Genomic DNA, 14,820 nt, shown 5'->3' with positions numbered 1-14,820 from the left:
AATAGCTCAAAATAGTCTTACTCTTGTATATTGTTTTGGGGGTAAAGGGGTATATGTGGGGAGTGTGGTTGTGGAGTGGGTGTGTCTGCATGGTGGGGTTTGTGGGTGATGTGGGTGGGGGAGTGTGGAGGGGTGTGGGGTATGTAGTTTGGGTGTGTGCCTTGGGAGGTAGGGGCAGGGGAGTGTATGTGGGGACTGTGGAAGGGTGTGGGTGCATAAGAAATTCCCTGGCAGGCTGGATCCAGCCCATAGGCCTAATTTTGCCTGCCCCTGGTCTAGATGAAACTCCCGTAAGGTGGGTGGATAACTGGTTGGATCATCATGCATAAAGCATCCAGTTTGACAATAAGCCCATCATGATGGTGGATACATCAAGTCAGATTCCTCAGGAGTCCATTCTATATTCAATACTAGATCATTTCAGGTAGATACAGCTGACCGCTTTCTTCAGGTATATGGGATTTGGTATCTACCGCAGTTCCATCCCCAGCCCCTGAACTCCAGGTATATGGGATTTGACATATGCCTGAGCTCCACCCTGACTTTCGTTTCCCCCCTGAGTAAAGTCTCAACAGCTTCTATTTCTAGAGGAACAACTATATTTTTTAATCCAAATTTAGTTTATCCTTGAAATCACTTGAACTGCAAGTATTTTTCCAGTCTCCACGCTCTATACAGCACAGCTGTCAGGTGCCAAAAGTACCCCCTGTTCACGCTGGATGTGTTTATTCAGAGTTTCTCTCATTTTTAGTCTTGTGTAGAGGTCTTTCTTTCCAGCAGTAGCCCTTTTTTGAGCATTATCTTAAATATGTTCAACTTTACTGGGCAAATGAGAAGCTGGACAGTTGCTCTTTCAGGCTTTCACTCTGTGTCTTTGCTCTCTAAATTAGTTCTTTGTAAACCCACTGCAGATTATTAAATTTTGGGAAATTAGAAATGAAGGAAAAATCAAGGCTATGGTATCATGAAGTGTATTTTATTTGAAAATTCTGACAAGCAAAGCTTTCCTTTTATTTAGAATGTTTTGTTGTATGCTGCTAAATGTGCATTGCTAGAGGGCCTAAAAAATTACTTCAGCTATTAGCCAAGGAGGAGCTAGAAATTTTTCTTTATGAGTGGTAGAGTCTAAACCAGGGATGAGGAGAATATGGCCTGCAGGCCAGATCTAACTCACCTGGCCATTCTATCCAGCCCATAGGGCCCCTAAAAATTTTAGTAACTTAATATTTATTTGCTCCTGGCTCCCTGTCCAAGATGATAGGAGCCAGGGGTAGTAGGACCCAGCAGGGGCCAGCAGTATGATGCCGCAGCTCAGCCCCACACCACTCCCAGCCTTCCTGCCCCTGCACTGCTCCAGCACCATGTGATTGCCAGCTGCATCTCTGAGCAATGGGAGCACAGAGCTGTGTCAGTACCCCAGGGTGTGTGTGTGTGTGTGTGTGTGTGTTTAGGGAGGGATAGAGTGTGTGTGTGTGAGAGACAGAGAGAGTGTGTGTGTGTGTGTGAGAGAGAGAGTGTGTGTGTGTGTATGTAGGGAGGGGCAGAGTGTGTGTTTGTATTTGTAGGGTGAGTCCCACTTCCACACTGCACCATACACATGTGCCCGTATACCCCTCACACTGCCATACATGCAGATCTCCACATCCCCTCACACAACCCAACCACCCACATAGCCACACACACATTCACATGCTCCCTTACCCCACATTCACACCCCACAGACCCACACCACCCATGGCCCTCACAATATACAAGAGTGAGACTTCATTTTAAGCTATTATATACAATCACCTCTATGCACACTACACAAATGCATGTAAACCATGACAAAAATATTTTTTGAAATCAATTAATGAATGTTGTAGATGTTCACTTTTTAGAATATAATTTGGTATTTTTCTTGTTTTGAAATGGGAAAACCCCTTGCTGAAAGGAATATTTCAAGGGGCAAGGGGAAGGACTTCTGGTGGCAAAGTTCAGGGGATAGGGAACAGGACTTCCAATCACAAGATGGCAATCAGGGGGTGGGGCACCTGTCAAGGGGTGGAGCTACCCATGCAGCCCTCTACAGCTTGCCAAAACTCAGTAAATGGCACTCCACTTGAAATAATTCCCCGCCCCTGAAACCATCCATTTCTGTAAGCCTATCCATTTTTAGTTGAAAAAATGACTTCCCAATTGTGAACCAAATTTAAACCAGTGCAGCATAATGTCATTGAGTCTAGAGTCAGGAAACAGTTCCTCTGTCTCCCAAGCTTTTTCCAGTAGGCATCTGTCTGTCCTGCGAGACACCAGAATATACCAAGTGAGACAGCTGGCTGAACATAATCCTTGCTTTAAAATAAAGTGAAGCTGGAGTGACCTCTCCATGGCGCAAAAGCCTGGGCAGTGTATGTGCAGACACTGAGCTGCCAACACACCAGTGTTCCCCTCTTGGCGTTGCTGGTTTAATCCAAAGGAAAGACAGGTGCCAGTCTGTCTGCAACCAACTTGGCTGTAGGAGCTGCCAAAGCAAAGGAGATCACCCATTTGTCCATCTATCAGGGCTTCACTCCTGGATTGCCTGCTGACCGGGGTTAAAGAGACAGCAGTTCCCCTCTCTCCCTAGTTATTTCCAAGATTTTCAAAACACCAGTCTTCAGAACTAGTGCTTTAGATTAGAGCCATCCCTCCCTTGAATTCATTAATTCATTATAATGTTTGATGCACACATTTAAAGGATTCCTAGTCAAAAAAGTCAATTATACTTACTGGAAGTAATAGCACATTTGGATATATTCATATACTGCTCTGTAACTCTTCCATTGAGTTTGAAACAGCAGTTTTATTATGATCACATTAGATCACTTCTGTCACATGTTTCAGCATCAATCAAAATTCCTTCTGGAAAAAAAAATAGTGAATTTTGCACATATTCTTCTAGAAGTAAATCACTAAGCCATATGTTCCCTGCTGTCATATGGAATGGAAAGATCAAATTTGTAATGCATTGTTACTAAAAGACTGTGTTTAGATGGCAACAGCCTGAAAAGCATGTTTCTGGTAGCATTAATAATCATCAGTATCCCATGGATGTCATAAATGAGAGCATTTTCGAAGTAGGTGGGAAAGCCTGGAGCAAACTAAGGTGATACATATGCTAACCTTTAACCACTGCATATGGTCGGTCTCAAGTCATTCACAAAACTATGCTTCCTTTGAGCAGGAACACTTCGTGCACGTCAGACAATTCAGCAGTGTTTCTGACTTTTTGTGTGTGTGTCCCCTCTCTCTCTTCCCCATATTAGTAAACCTTGTACTTTCATAACCCATGTGCCTCCACATGCTAGTTCTGCTCCTGTCAAATCTGCAGAGGTTGTAACTTCCCTCATAGTCAAGTTGAACACAAGGGCTGGGTCCATGTGAGCATGGACGTTTGGTGCCTTGGGGACAAGTAGCAGCAGGACACCTTGTCCTGCTGCTAGTTGTCCCTGGGGAACGCTTGTGCTGCATGCCCTCTGGCACATGGCAGGTTATCCCAGGTGGGGTAGGGGAGGCTGGGCCAGCATTGGGCCCCAGCAGTCTTACCTGGGGTTCTGGGGGCCTCCTGGGACTGCAGTAGCAGCGATTCTGCTGCTCAGAGCCTGGCCAAGAGCTGCTGATCAGGCTCTGGTTTTGAGCAGCATGTGCTGTCCCTGAACACACTGTTCTGCTTTTTTTTTGTGCGTGATTTTTTGACCCTGGGATAGCCAGGGGTCAACCTCCTCCATCCCACACTGCTCCATTGCAGTGCAGAAGACAGGTGAATATGTGGTATGTCATGCTACAGACAAGTCTACAGCATCACATACTGCATAGCTGTGCTCATCTGCATGCAGCCAAGGAGGCTGCTTAATAATACCAGGGTCCAGCAAGGGTCTCCCATTGCAAATGGAAGGCAAAACATCCCTCAGGTGTTGGAAGGAATAGAAAAGAGCTGCAAGGAATGGTGGCGGGGGAAAGCGGGGAAGGAAGGAGTAAGCTGGAGATCTGATTTGAACAGGGAGAACAGAAGGAGACAAATTAAAAGTGTGTATATGTATGAGACAGAGAGAAAGGTCACTAAGGAGGCATGGAGAAGTAATGAGGGTCTTGGGAAATGGTGATACCACCATTAGAAAGATGTTAAACATGTCCAGAGCCACTGTCCTGGTTATACCCAGGACTGAGAGCATGACCCAGTGCTTAGGTGACACAGGTGGGGTGGGGAGTACAGGGGGGCACATGCCCCCCCTGAAATTGGCCCTCACTGGCTGGGGAGTGGCTGGCGGCACTTCTGGTTGCCGCCGACACTTCTGGGGTCAGCAATTGGCCTCTGAGGGACACCACCCCCCTGTCGGCAATCGGCCGCTGGTGTCCTCGCCAGACTCAGGAGGCACCAGTCGCCAAGGCTCCAGTGGCTATATGACATTTGACATTTGGACATGTGGAACAGAGCTGAGTAGGTAGAGTAAGCTGTTGTGGTGGCATTCCCCAACAGGGTCTGGAGTGGAACAAAACACCTTTGCGCACACACTTGGCTGCCGTGGTAATTGCCTTTTTGGCTCTGGGTATCTCAGTCCAAGCTGAGGAGCTTTCACTTGCATTGATGAGACCTGTGAGAGTGTTGTCATCCTTTTTTATGGGGACAGTGCAGAGGGATCTTCAGAAGGAATCTGTCACAGAAATGTTTCTCCCCAAAAGGCTCTTAACTTTGGCTTTCAGTGTGTGGCGTGGCAATTTGATGGAGACTTTGGAGTGCACCCCATAATCTTTAAGGAATCGCTGAGTTAAGTCAATAGCAGGTGGACTAAAAAGTTGTGATATTCAAATTATTTCAAAACAATTAAACTGTTATGAAATCTTTTTTTTCTGAAAAAAATTAATTACTTTGGCAGGATTCCAAGCAGGTAAGATGACAGAAATTGTTCAGCTGACCCTAATTCAATGCCTTGTGCCCTTTGCTCATTGGACTAAGCCAAGAAGGATCCTACTGGAACTCACATTATTCACCAAGATTTTCTTTTCTTTGTTTTCCAGCTTTCATTTGCTGCAACCACCCCAGAATTAGCTGATAAGAAAAAATATCCTTATTTCTTCCGGACAGTGCCATCCGATAATGCAGTGAATCCTGCAATTTTGAAGTTTCTCAAATATTATCGGTGGAAGAGGGTAGGAACTCTAACTCAGGATGTACAAAGATTCTCAGAGGTAAGATCGGCTTAACATGCAGTATGAGCAAATAGCTTGTAATGTCTAATGCACAAGGCGCTTCTTCCATCATTAAAAGCAAATAAGGGAGATAACATATTTGAATTGTTTGAATCTGGTTGGTTTTCATTGCCAGATGGCATTTACTGTACTTAGTGTTTGTCCCTCTTTCAGATTTTGATACTCATATTCCTGAGCTGATGTGTAAGATGCACTGCTATATAGGTGTGTGCAGTGGGGCTTAGCTGGCACAATGTATTGTAGTGTATGCAGCTGCAGTGAACCTAAAAAGGGGGTTTGCACACTGTATTTACACTAGTTTAAATATCCCTACTGTTGACAGAGCTTGGTAACCTTAATGCTCTCTTAAGTGGCTGTTATCTCTTTCAAGATTTTAGGGCATCTTCAATGCAAAAAAGGGGTGTTTTGTACTTCTAGATACCTGTCTCAGTATAAGAAATCAAGAGGCGATAAGGCATGAGTACTTTTTCAGCTCACTGTCACGTCAATGAAAATCCTATACTATACACCTGGGTTTTACCTCAGCTCTAATAAGCTAAATTCCACCTGTGCCTCTGCTAGTTTTTTTTTACATCCAGAAAGGTGTCATAAAGTACACTAAATATCATTTTGCAATGGAGATACAGTCTTAGAGTCTCAATCAAATCTTATTTTACATCCGTAGATTTGTAAAAGTATTGATTTTGAAGGAAACTCTTCATTGTTTGGTCACTGATTCAGTTAAAAGGTAAATCAAATCCAAATCTAAGCTTGTTCCTGCTTTTATACCTCGAAGCTTATCTAAGTGTCAGTTAGGACACTGAGGCCAAATATGTTTTTCTGCTACGTGTATGCTTGAAAAGCTTTCCTGGATGGAAATAGTGAGGTAGAAATGGCTGTCCCCCATCAAACCAAAAGGGAGAAATATTTGCAGGTGCCTCAGTTTCTCTGTATTTTGTTATGAAGGGCTGTTCTAGTGGCAGAATACAGGAGTCTAGGAAGTATGGGCCAAGGCCCACATCTCTTTTTTCCCCCTCAGAGACAACTTAGACGTATAGCTGCCACTCACCTCAAACGTGTCTGCCTCCCTCAGTATGGTGATACTATTTCACTTCTAAGATGTCAATGTCTGTCACTGGAGAGGCTAACATACTTCCAGAGAGGAAGAGGTGGTGTTCACTGTACATGCCTTTTGCCAAATAGGTTAGTGGGCAAGACACTGGCCCAGGAAATGAGAGGCCTTGGATTCAGGTTTGCCTAACCTATCTTCCAGGACAGTGCCCTAACAACCAGCCCACAGGCTATTTTGGATTTAGGGGGAGCACTATGGACCTTTGTATACAGTGTCTATAAACAACAGGGGTTTGAGACTTTCTGTCTAAGTGCCATTCATAGTCTACTCTATTGAACACTTTGCTTTGGCCTAATGCTTAGATGCTCAATCTGCAGCCCACGGGCTGGATGCAGCCCACAGAGCCACATCAACTGGTCTGCAAGGCTCCCCAAGCTCTGAAAAGTTGGCAGTGGGGGGAGCGCTGGCAGCATCAATTGACACTGCGGCCAAATTTCTGGACCTGTGGGAAGCCCCATAGGCTGTATAGTGTGGCCCTGCATGCTAGCTCAGATGTTTGGGACCAAGCAGAGGTGGTGCAGTGCCTGATCCTGGTGTATGGTGCCTGATCTGGGTGTGTGGAGCCAGGCAGAGTAATGCAAGGCTGATCTGGGTATTCTGGGCAAGCAGAGGTGGTATGGAGCTCATCTGAGCACACAGAGCCAGGCGAAGCCAATGTAGGCACATAGTCACATAACTGCAGTTTTGGGCACTTATGCACAATTTGGGATTCAACATAGTTATGCTTGCTCCATGATTCCATACTGCACATGCTGAGCAGACTCCACAGATGCCAAAATGAAAGAAAATCATCCAGGCATGCATGTAAGAACTGGTAAGTCATAATGTGAGAGAGGAGACAGGCCCTGTCACCTTTCAGGCAAATAATCTTGTGTTTCAGGCACTTGTGCAGTTAATAGAAGACCCAGCTACTAGTTGGCACTCCAAACAGAGGCAATTTGAAACTGCATTCCTGCTTCCCAGCAAAATGCCCATGGTCCAGGCATTAGCCTCTCCAGCTGTCTTCTTGAAGCTAGCCCATCAGACAGCCAGGAGAGGGAGATGGCTGGAGCCAGCAGGAAAAATGCAAGCTAGAAGATGGATAGTTAAGTGAGATGGGCTAGTGCTCTAGAAGGGAGGGGGCTTTAGTTTCCAGCCTCCCTCTTTATGTTGGAGAGAAACAGAGCTGCAAGAGACACTGAATGGGAATGAGAATATCAAAATGGATGTGCAGGACTTGTACGGGATTATATAGCAATACTCCTTGAATTTATTTGGGAGTATGGGAGTGAGGTTCCATGCCTATGTTTCCCTGAAGTTTTTGTGAAGATACTCAACATTGCCTTTAAACCATGTATAAACTCACAGATATATGACAGAACCTTTCAACTGAGGGCTGTTGATACTGAGAGCCAAAGTGGGTGCTAAGTGGTGGTCGTAAATGTGGACCATAAAGTTTTAAAGTTACAGAGCAGCAGAAGTAGCAAACAAATCTAATTCATGCTGCACAATCAAACATGATAAAAGGCCGTTTAATAGAAAGTACCTTATCTGATGTGAGGGATGTGTCTGAGGGACGTTTACTAGAAAAGTAGTAAGGGTATATTTACATGTCAGACCAATGGGCCGTGTCCACATGAGCGTGGATGTTTGGTTCCCTGGGGACAAGTAGCAGCGGCACACCTTGCACCACTGCTACTTCTCCCCGGGGAACACTCCTACCTGTGCACTTTGGCACATGGCAAGTTTCCCCAGGTGGGGTATGGGAGGCTGGGACCAGCACTGGGCTGGCCTCAGCAGCCTTACCTGGGGACCTGGGGACCTCCCGAAGCTGCAGCAGCAGTGATTCTCGATTTGGCTTTTGAGGTGTATGAAGGGAAAATAGGAGCCACCATATATGCTTAGCCAAAAGAAAGCAGGCCTTTTTCATGAATTGCCCTGCAACATCCTTCTGTGGCCCATGGTTCTAGATTGGTAATAAGAACTTCAGCTAGCTCTGGACTCCTGGGGATAAAATCAAAACATTCAGATTAATTAATTCTGCTACCAAACTAGAGTAAAGTTTTAACTACTGGGCTGCCTTACCCTGGATTTTTTGTCACTACCCAGTTTTTCACCCTGTGGGAGAAGTCTGCTTTGGAAATTATTAGTCTGTGACAGAGTTATAATTGAGGTCACAACACTTTTTCAATTATATCAGCTGCTAACAAGTGTTCACTGTAGGCTAGATTATGCCTGATAAAATAAAGGATACTGGGAAATAGAGCTGGCCATGTCCTGGCTCCAGCAACCAGGCTTCTTCACCTCGGTCTTCCAGCTTGCTAGAGATTATGGAAGATTTGTTAATTCTAATTTTTCTGATGTCTACCTACAATAATTAGAACATGGCTTTGATACAAGCTACTATATAACAACATATACTGACTATTTATACTCTGCTTGCACAAATCAGCTCCTCCAGTACATTAATAATGTTTGCATCTCTTTCCTGTCTTCTCTTACCTATCTCACACCTTTCAGGTTTCAGGGTGCCTAGAGCTGAAATATTTCTTATAGGTGCAATTGCCAGTCACACATAAAGAGAGAGACTGCAATTTCTTTGTTATGATGCCTCTTTTTATGCTACTTGAAATCAGCTGTTTTTGTGGCTATGCTGCATTGTAGCATCATATATCTCATTTTTATCTGTTATTCTGTAGAGAAGTTTCTTGGTGTTTTCCTCCTCAAAGTATTTGACTCCTTTTTTTGTTGAGGATTGTTTTTAGGATATATGAATGTGTGTGCTTGCTTTGAGCAACTTTCTCTGCCTTTATTTCTAACAATCGTCCCTCTGTACTATGTTTCTGCCTCTGTCTAGAAGCATGGGGAATTCCCAATTTAGAATCATTGATAGGATGTAGGTAGCATTTTTAAAAGAAGCAAGAAATGAGAAGTGGTGTAGTAAGCTAATGAAATGCACTAATGACGTGAAGAAGAAAAGATACCTACCGTGTGTCTTCTTGTTGCCATGGTAACAATGTCTCCATAGTGGCATAACTCACTCCATTGACCTTGACAAGCTGCAAACATCTTACTACCAAACAAATAATAAAAGCACTTTGGAAGAAACTCTGAATATATGATCTCTGAAAACTGTTCTGTACTTAGAACAGACCTGTCTACTGAGTGCTTGTTTTATCTGAATCAAGGTAATTTTGTACCTTTAAGTATGAATTCTGATCCCAGTTATTGCAGTATTGGAACATGTAACATTTGCCCCAAAGAGTAGCGGCTAGTTCCCCATAAGTGGGTAGAAAACCAGGGCAGAATTCCTTTTGTCATAGATGAACTACTCTGGGCACCTGATTTGCTCCCTCATTAAATAAAGCAATGCTGTAGAATGTGGAAACTAGGACCTTGCCATCAGGTACGTGCCAGGGAAGTTCCAGTTCATGCACTGTTAGCACCAGGGATCAAGCTGGAATATAAAAATGATCTTTAAAAATTATGCCATAAACTAAGCCTGTTCAAGGCACAAAATGAGGCATCCTTCACTGTAAATAGTGGAGATTTCAAAATGTGATCCTGTGCACTTTGAGTTCTCAAACTTGGTTCCTTCTGAGCCAGGGATAAAGAGCAAAGAGTTTCCACACCCCATACTGGCGGCCTGTAACAGGACACCAGGAGACTGCGGTTACTTTAGGAGGCAACTAAAGCTGACTATCCTGGATCAGGGAGGGCTGGCAGCTTGGAAGCAATCTAGCTGCTTACAAACCTGCTGTCATCAAGCATATAGACTGCGAGATCCAGGGACCCAGAGACATGCATAACTAAGAGCTGAGGCTGAGAGAGCCCAACCCAAATCAGTAGGCCAGGGCTGAAGGCTTGCAGCCAGAGAAAAGGGGTAGAGGCCAAAAGAACTAAGGCCCTGACAAAAGAGTGATTGTTTAGTGACATCTGCAAGGTACTGGCATGGTATAAGGGGTGGTTGGAGCCATGTAATAAGCCCTTAAGGTACAGAGTACTAAGACCAAAGATTGTTGCTTGACCCTTTTCTAAATACTTATCTGTATCAAGGCATAGCAGGTGAGAAAAAGGGGAGAGTGTTTGGGGCTAGGGACAGACATTACACATAAACCAGTTTAAGTGATCAAACTGGTTTAAACCTGTAACAGAACAGGTGTTCAGTGCACATAAACCAGTTTGAAAATGGCTGAAACCGGTTTGTGATAAATCTGGTTGAATGTAGTATCAGAGTTAACTAATTTGGCTTAAACCAGTTTATGCAATGTCTGTCCCAGCCCCCTTGCTAGTTTAATATAAACCAGTCACCCCCAGCATTCCTGCATGCTCTCTGAGCTGGGTGGGGCTCTCTGTCCCACTTCAGAGCTGGTCCCCCCCCTCTGTGCCTGCCTGGCTTCTCTGTGCTAAACAGGGATTATTCTCCCCCACCCCTCTGCTTTAGCAGGCACCTCCAGATTAGCTAGCAGACCACAAGGTGGCTACAGTTCAGGCTGTGGAAGAGACAAAGGCAAACAGGCTTTTTGGAGCTAATCAACAGGGAGCTTAATGTCTTTCTTTGGACAGGTTTGAGAAGAGCTGTTCGCTCCCCTCACCACTCTCTGCTAAGGACAAATTCCGTCCTCCCCTCTGGCTTTAATGAAGTGTCTATGTATTAGCCAGCAGACCACATGCTGGATCTGTGCTGAATCAACAGATAGCTGGTAATGTCTCTCTGTTGTTTTCTTAATGGGGCAATAAACACTGAGATAAGGGTTATAAACACTGTTATCAGTTCCCCCCTCCCCTTCCCAGCTTGCTTGCCTGTCAGTTTGCTGCAGACAGTATACAGAAGAGGGAGGGAGAATGAAAAGCTTGGTACCATCAACAGATGCATGCAGTGCACTGCCCCCCCCCCACCTTGCCTCAGAGTGCTAGCCCAGGGCGCAGGCTGGCAACTACCCTGCCCCTTGAGCAGGAAAAAGCCTGGGACTGCAGGCTTACACCCCTCCCTAATCAGAGCCCTGCTGGGGCCTGGCCATGCTCCCGTCAGTTTAGCTCTGTGGAAGGGAAGGGAGGGCTGCTCTTGCACCCCCGGGGTTCCAGCCTGATCCACTGCAGGCATATGCCTGAATTTCCTCAGTCCAGAGGGATTGTCTGCATGGTTGGAAACTGGTTCAGCTTCACCAGGTTAGACTAACCTGCAAAGGTTGAATCAATTCAGGCTCAGGCTTTTTGAATGTCTGTCCATAGTCTAAGAGATCAAAGACATAACAGGTGCAGGGTGACCACCAAGGGGCATCATGGGGGGTGTCCTTGCCTATTATATGGCCAAGCAAATGTATAGTAAGAGAAAAAGCATTTGGAGAATCATATTTCTCACTTCTGGCCACAGGAGAGGAATTTGAAGCTCCAGACTTATCACACCAACTGATCGGCTGTTGGTTTAGGTCCCCAAGCCACACTGAGGGACTGCATCTTGATAGGGCTCCCAAAATGTAGCCTTTCCACAGTGAAAAGCTAAACAGGCCAAATATATAGGTGAGGTATAGAAAGGTAGTGTAAGTTGAAAAGGGAAGGAGGGAGAGAGAAAGGTGTGGATGCAGAAAAAAGAAAAGAATGGAGCCACTGAAACATCAATAATTAATCATTGTTATAACTTTTACAATCTCTTGGCCTTCTCTTTTATATGCCCTCATTTTTCTTACTCAGTATTTATCTCCTTCCCACTTTCTGTTGCCTTATTTTTCCCTTCTTCCCCACTTTATCCATTCTCCCTTGAAATCTTTCAAAACCCCTTCTTGTTCCTATGCTGTCAACTTTGAGCCTTGTTGCCTCCCGACAAAACAATGTTGTATAACTTGAAAACCCTTTTTTAAAATCTTGATTCTTTATTAAATTTTTCAATTAAAAATATTAAAGTTTTGAAAGACCACCTTTTTCTCTGTTTCTTATAATTTCCCTCATAAATTTACAGAAAAAAGCCAATTTATCACGTTTATATTGGAAAAATGTCAACATGTATTTAAATAGAAAATGGGGAGAAGGGGAGGGAAGTGTGAATATTACTTTCTCATTTTTTCCTTGAAATGAAAACTGAGCACTTTCTCTTTGACATTTTTACCAAATATCTCCAAACTTTTTACCACCTCTATCATTCTCTCCTCATACACGCCCTTACTTGTTTCCCCTTCCCTATCACATAATCTTTTCCCAGGCCCCACAGTATACTCTAAAGGTAGATTTGCAGATGGAAAAACAAGCCTTTTATCATCTTCAGTTTCTTTTTGATATATAAATTAAAGTCCTAAAACTTTTAAAAAGAAAGCTATCACTTCTTTGACTGGTTTTTACTAGGTTTTTTTTTCTTATGTCAGGTTGGTTGTGTTTTGGTTAGAGATGCTTTGGATAGCTCTAGTTTATGCTGGAGTGCTCGCTTCAGCAGCACATGTACTAAAATGAGAAATTGGCTTGTCAGCCTTGAGCAAATATTGTTCTCCTTCCAGTGGTTAAATAACAACAGTTTCATGCAGCTCAAATAAAAACCACATCCCCATGAATTCTTAGCATAGAGAATATGTTGAAGCATAAATCTGTACTTCAAGTCTAGTTTTTTTCTTGTAAAAAAACAGAGAACAAACCCATTATGGTGATCCAACAAAGGGAAAAAAAATTTCCCCTGATCCAAAAACTCCCATGTTCTCTTCCCCGAATACTTTCCTTTACTACTCTCTTGCCTCCCTGCTTGTCAGAAGTTCTTTAATTAAAATGTCCACACACCACTCTTCATCTTTCATTCTTTTCCTTCCTTGCACAAAAACCTCATACATCTGCTTTACTTCTTGCAAATCCTCTCAGTTTTGCATTTCTTTACTCCTCCTTTGCCTCCCATTTCCCACTTTGTTTCTTTCCCTGAAGCATCTTATTCTTTGTCCTTTCCTCTTTTGGAAAACAAGCTGTCCTTTTCTCAAAGGCCTCATCTTTTCTTCAGTCTTCCTCACTGAAATCCTTACCCACATTTCCAAAGCTCCGTCCCTCTAGATCCATTCTGCACACCCCAGTCACAGAAGCCTCACATATGTATTCCCACTTCCCAAGAACTTCAGTCCACGCCAAACTTTCCACAGTAAGCTGCAGTCTCCACACAGTCTCTGATTTATGCAGGAAACTTCCATTGCTCTACAGTTCCTTCCCAAGACATCATCAGGCAATCCTCCCAGATTACAATCTTTGTCCCTAAATCTTTCCAGGACCCCCAGTCCCCACATAGCTCAGGCTCTCTTAAAGAATTCCAGATGCTGCATGTGCCTCTGAGGAGCCTGCAAGCTCTCACCTTGAGAAAGAAAGAGGAGAAAAGTTAGCTTCTTTGTGACTTCTTGTTTATGCAGCAGTATCTGGTATCATATAATCGCACTGTTGGTGTTGGTGTAGGGGATAGGAAAACAGCTTCTTTTAAGCTGTGTTGCCTTCCTCCCTGGTGCACAACTAGTGATGAGGAAGGATGAGTTCTTCATTTCTACCTTGTAATTATACCTATAATCAAAACCAACGCTTTAAACTCCATACAGAAAGGTAACCTGTAAGGACCCTTAAAACACTGGTTTTATGTGCCCCAATGAGATCCCTAATGACACATGAGAAACTAAATTCTTCACTAGCCTCAGGCTGTAAGGGGTTTTAAATATAGCAAATATTGCAGAAGTCTTGTCTTGAAGTAATCAAAACATGGATTACCTTAAGAAAGTTCACATCCAAAGGAAAGAGGATTACAATGAGATAATTCCCAGTGTATAGAGACCTCTGTTCTTGACCCTGGTTAGTCTGGGAATAAGCATGGCTTTGGCACACAGAATGAAACTGTCAAAAACATTCAGGTATCAGATTTGAAGATATTTAGGCCCCTAGAGGTACAGATGGCTATTTTATGGCATTTTCAAAAGTGCATAGGCACCTAACTCCCACTGATCTTCTTGAAAATGTTAGCCAGGATAAGTTTGTTAGGAAATCTACAATGTCTTTTCTTACGGTGATAACAGTTTACCCTTGTGTCTCTTGATGGCATTTCTTAATCATTTTAGTTTGATTTAAAAAAATAAACTATGAGTTAACAAAGAAGTAGTTATGTATAATTTGTTAGAAATGCATTACTTATGACTGGTCGTGTAGGAATGATGTTGTAGCCGTGATGGTCCAAAAATTATGCAAGAGGCAAGGATTTCTTAGAGTGGTATCTTTTGGATACTTGGTCCAATAAAAAATATCACCCTAAGAAATCTTTGCCTCTTACTTACAATTATAAGTTTAAGAGTTTTAAGATTCAACCCTGTTTTCTTGAAACATTTTACTTACATTTTTCATTGAAGGTAATGTAAAGTCCAAATTTCATTTGCCCACATATGTAAGATTATTCAGAACATAGGTCTTCAGCTGCTTGATATTTAGCATGAACTTCAGCATTGCAACTTCAGTTTGCAAACTAAAGATTATAATGTTTTATAAAGATGGGCTTTCCAATTTATTTT

At 43.4% G+C, this 14,820-nt stretch overlaps 1 protein-coding gene across 1 annotated transcript in view; it reads left to right on the top strand.

The window, feature by feature from the left end:
• GABBR2 (gamma-aminobutyric acid type B receptor subunit 2) overlaps nt 1-14,820 on the top strand; it is a 989,086-nt gene that overhangs the window by 373,657 nt on the left and 600,609 nt on the right. The window contains exon 3 of the mRNA XM_090039096.1: nt 5,038-5,208. Within this exon, the coding sequence (XP_089895222.1) occupies nt 5,038-5,208 (171 nt within the window). The remainder of the gene's footprint in view (nt 1-5,037; nt 5,209-14,820) is intronic.

Source organism: Crocodylus siamensis, chromosome 3 (assembly GCF_052110815.1).
Source record: "Crocodylus siamensis isolate JL-2025a chromosome 3, ASM5211081v1, whole genome shotgun sequence".
In the NCBI taxonomy this organism is placed as follows: Eukaryota; Metazoa; Chordata; order Crocodylia; family Crocodylidae; genus Crocodylus; species Crocodylus siamensis.
The sequence above is the reverse complement of the archived record's forward strand: the minus strand, read 5'-3'. Positions and strand labels throughout refer to the sequence as shown.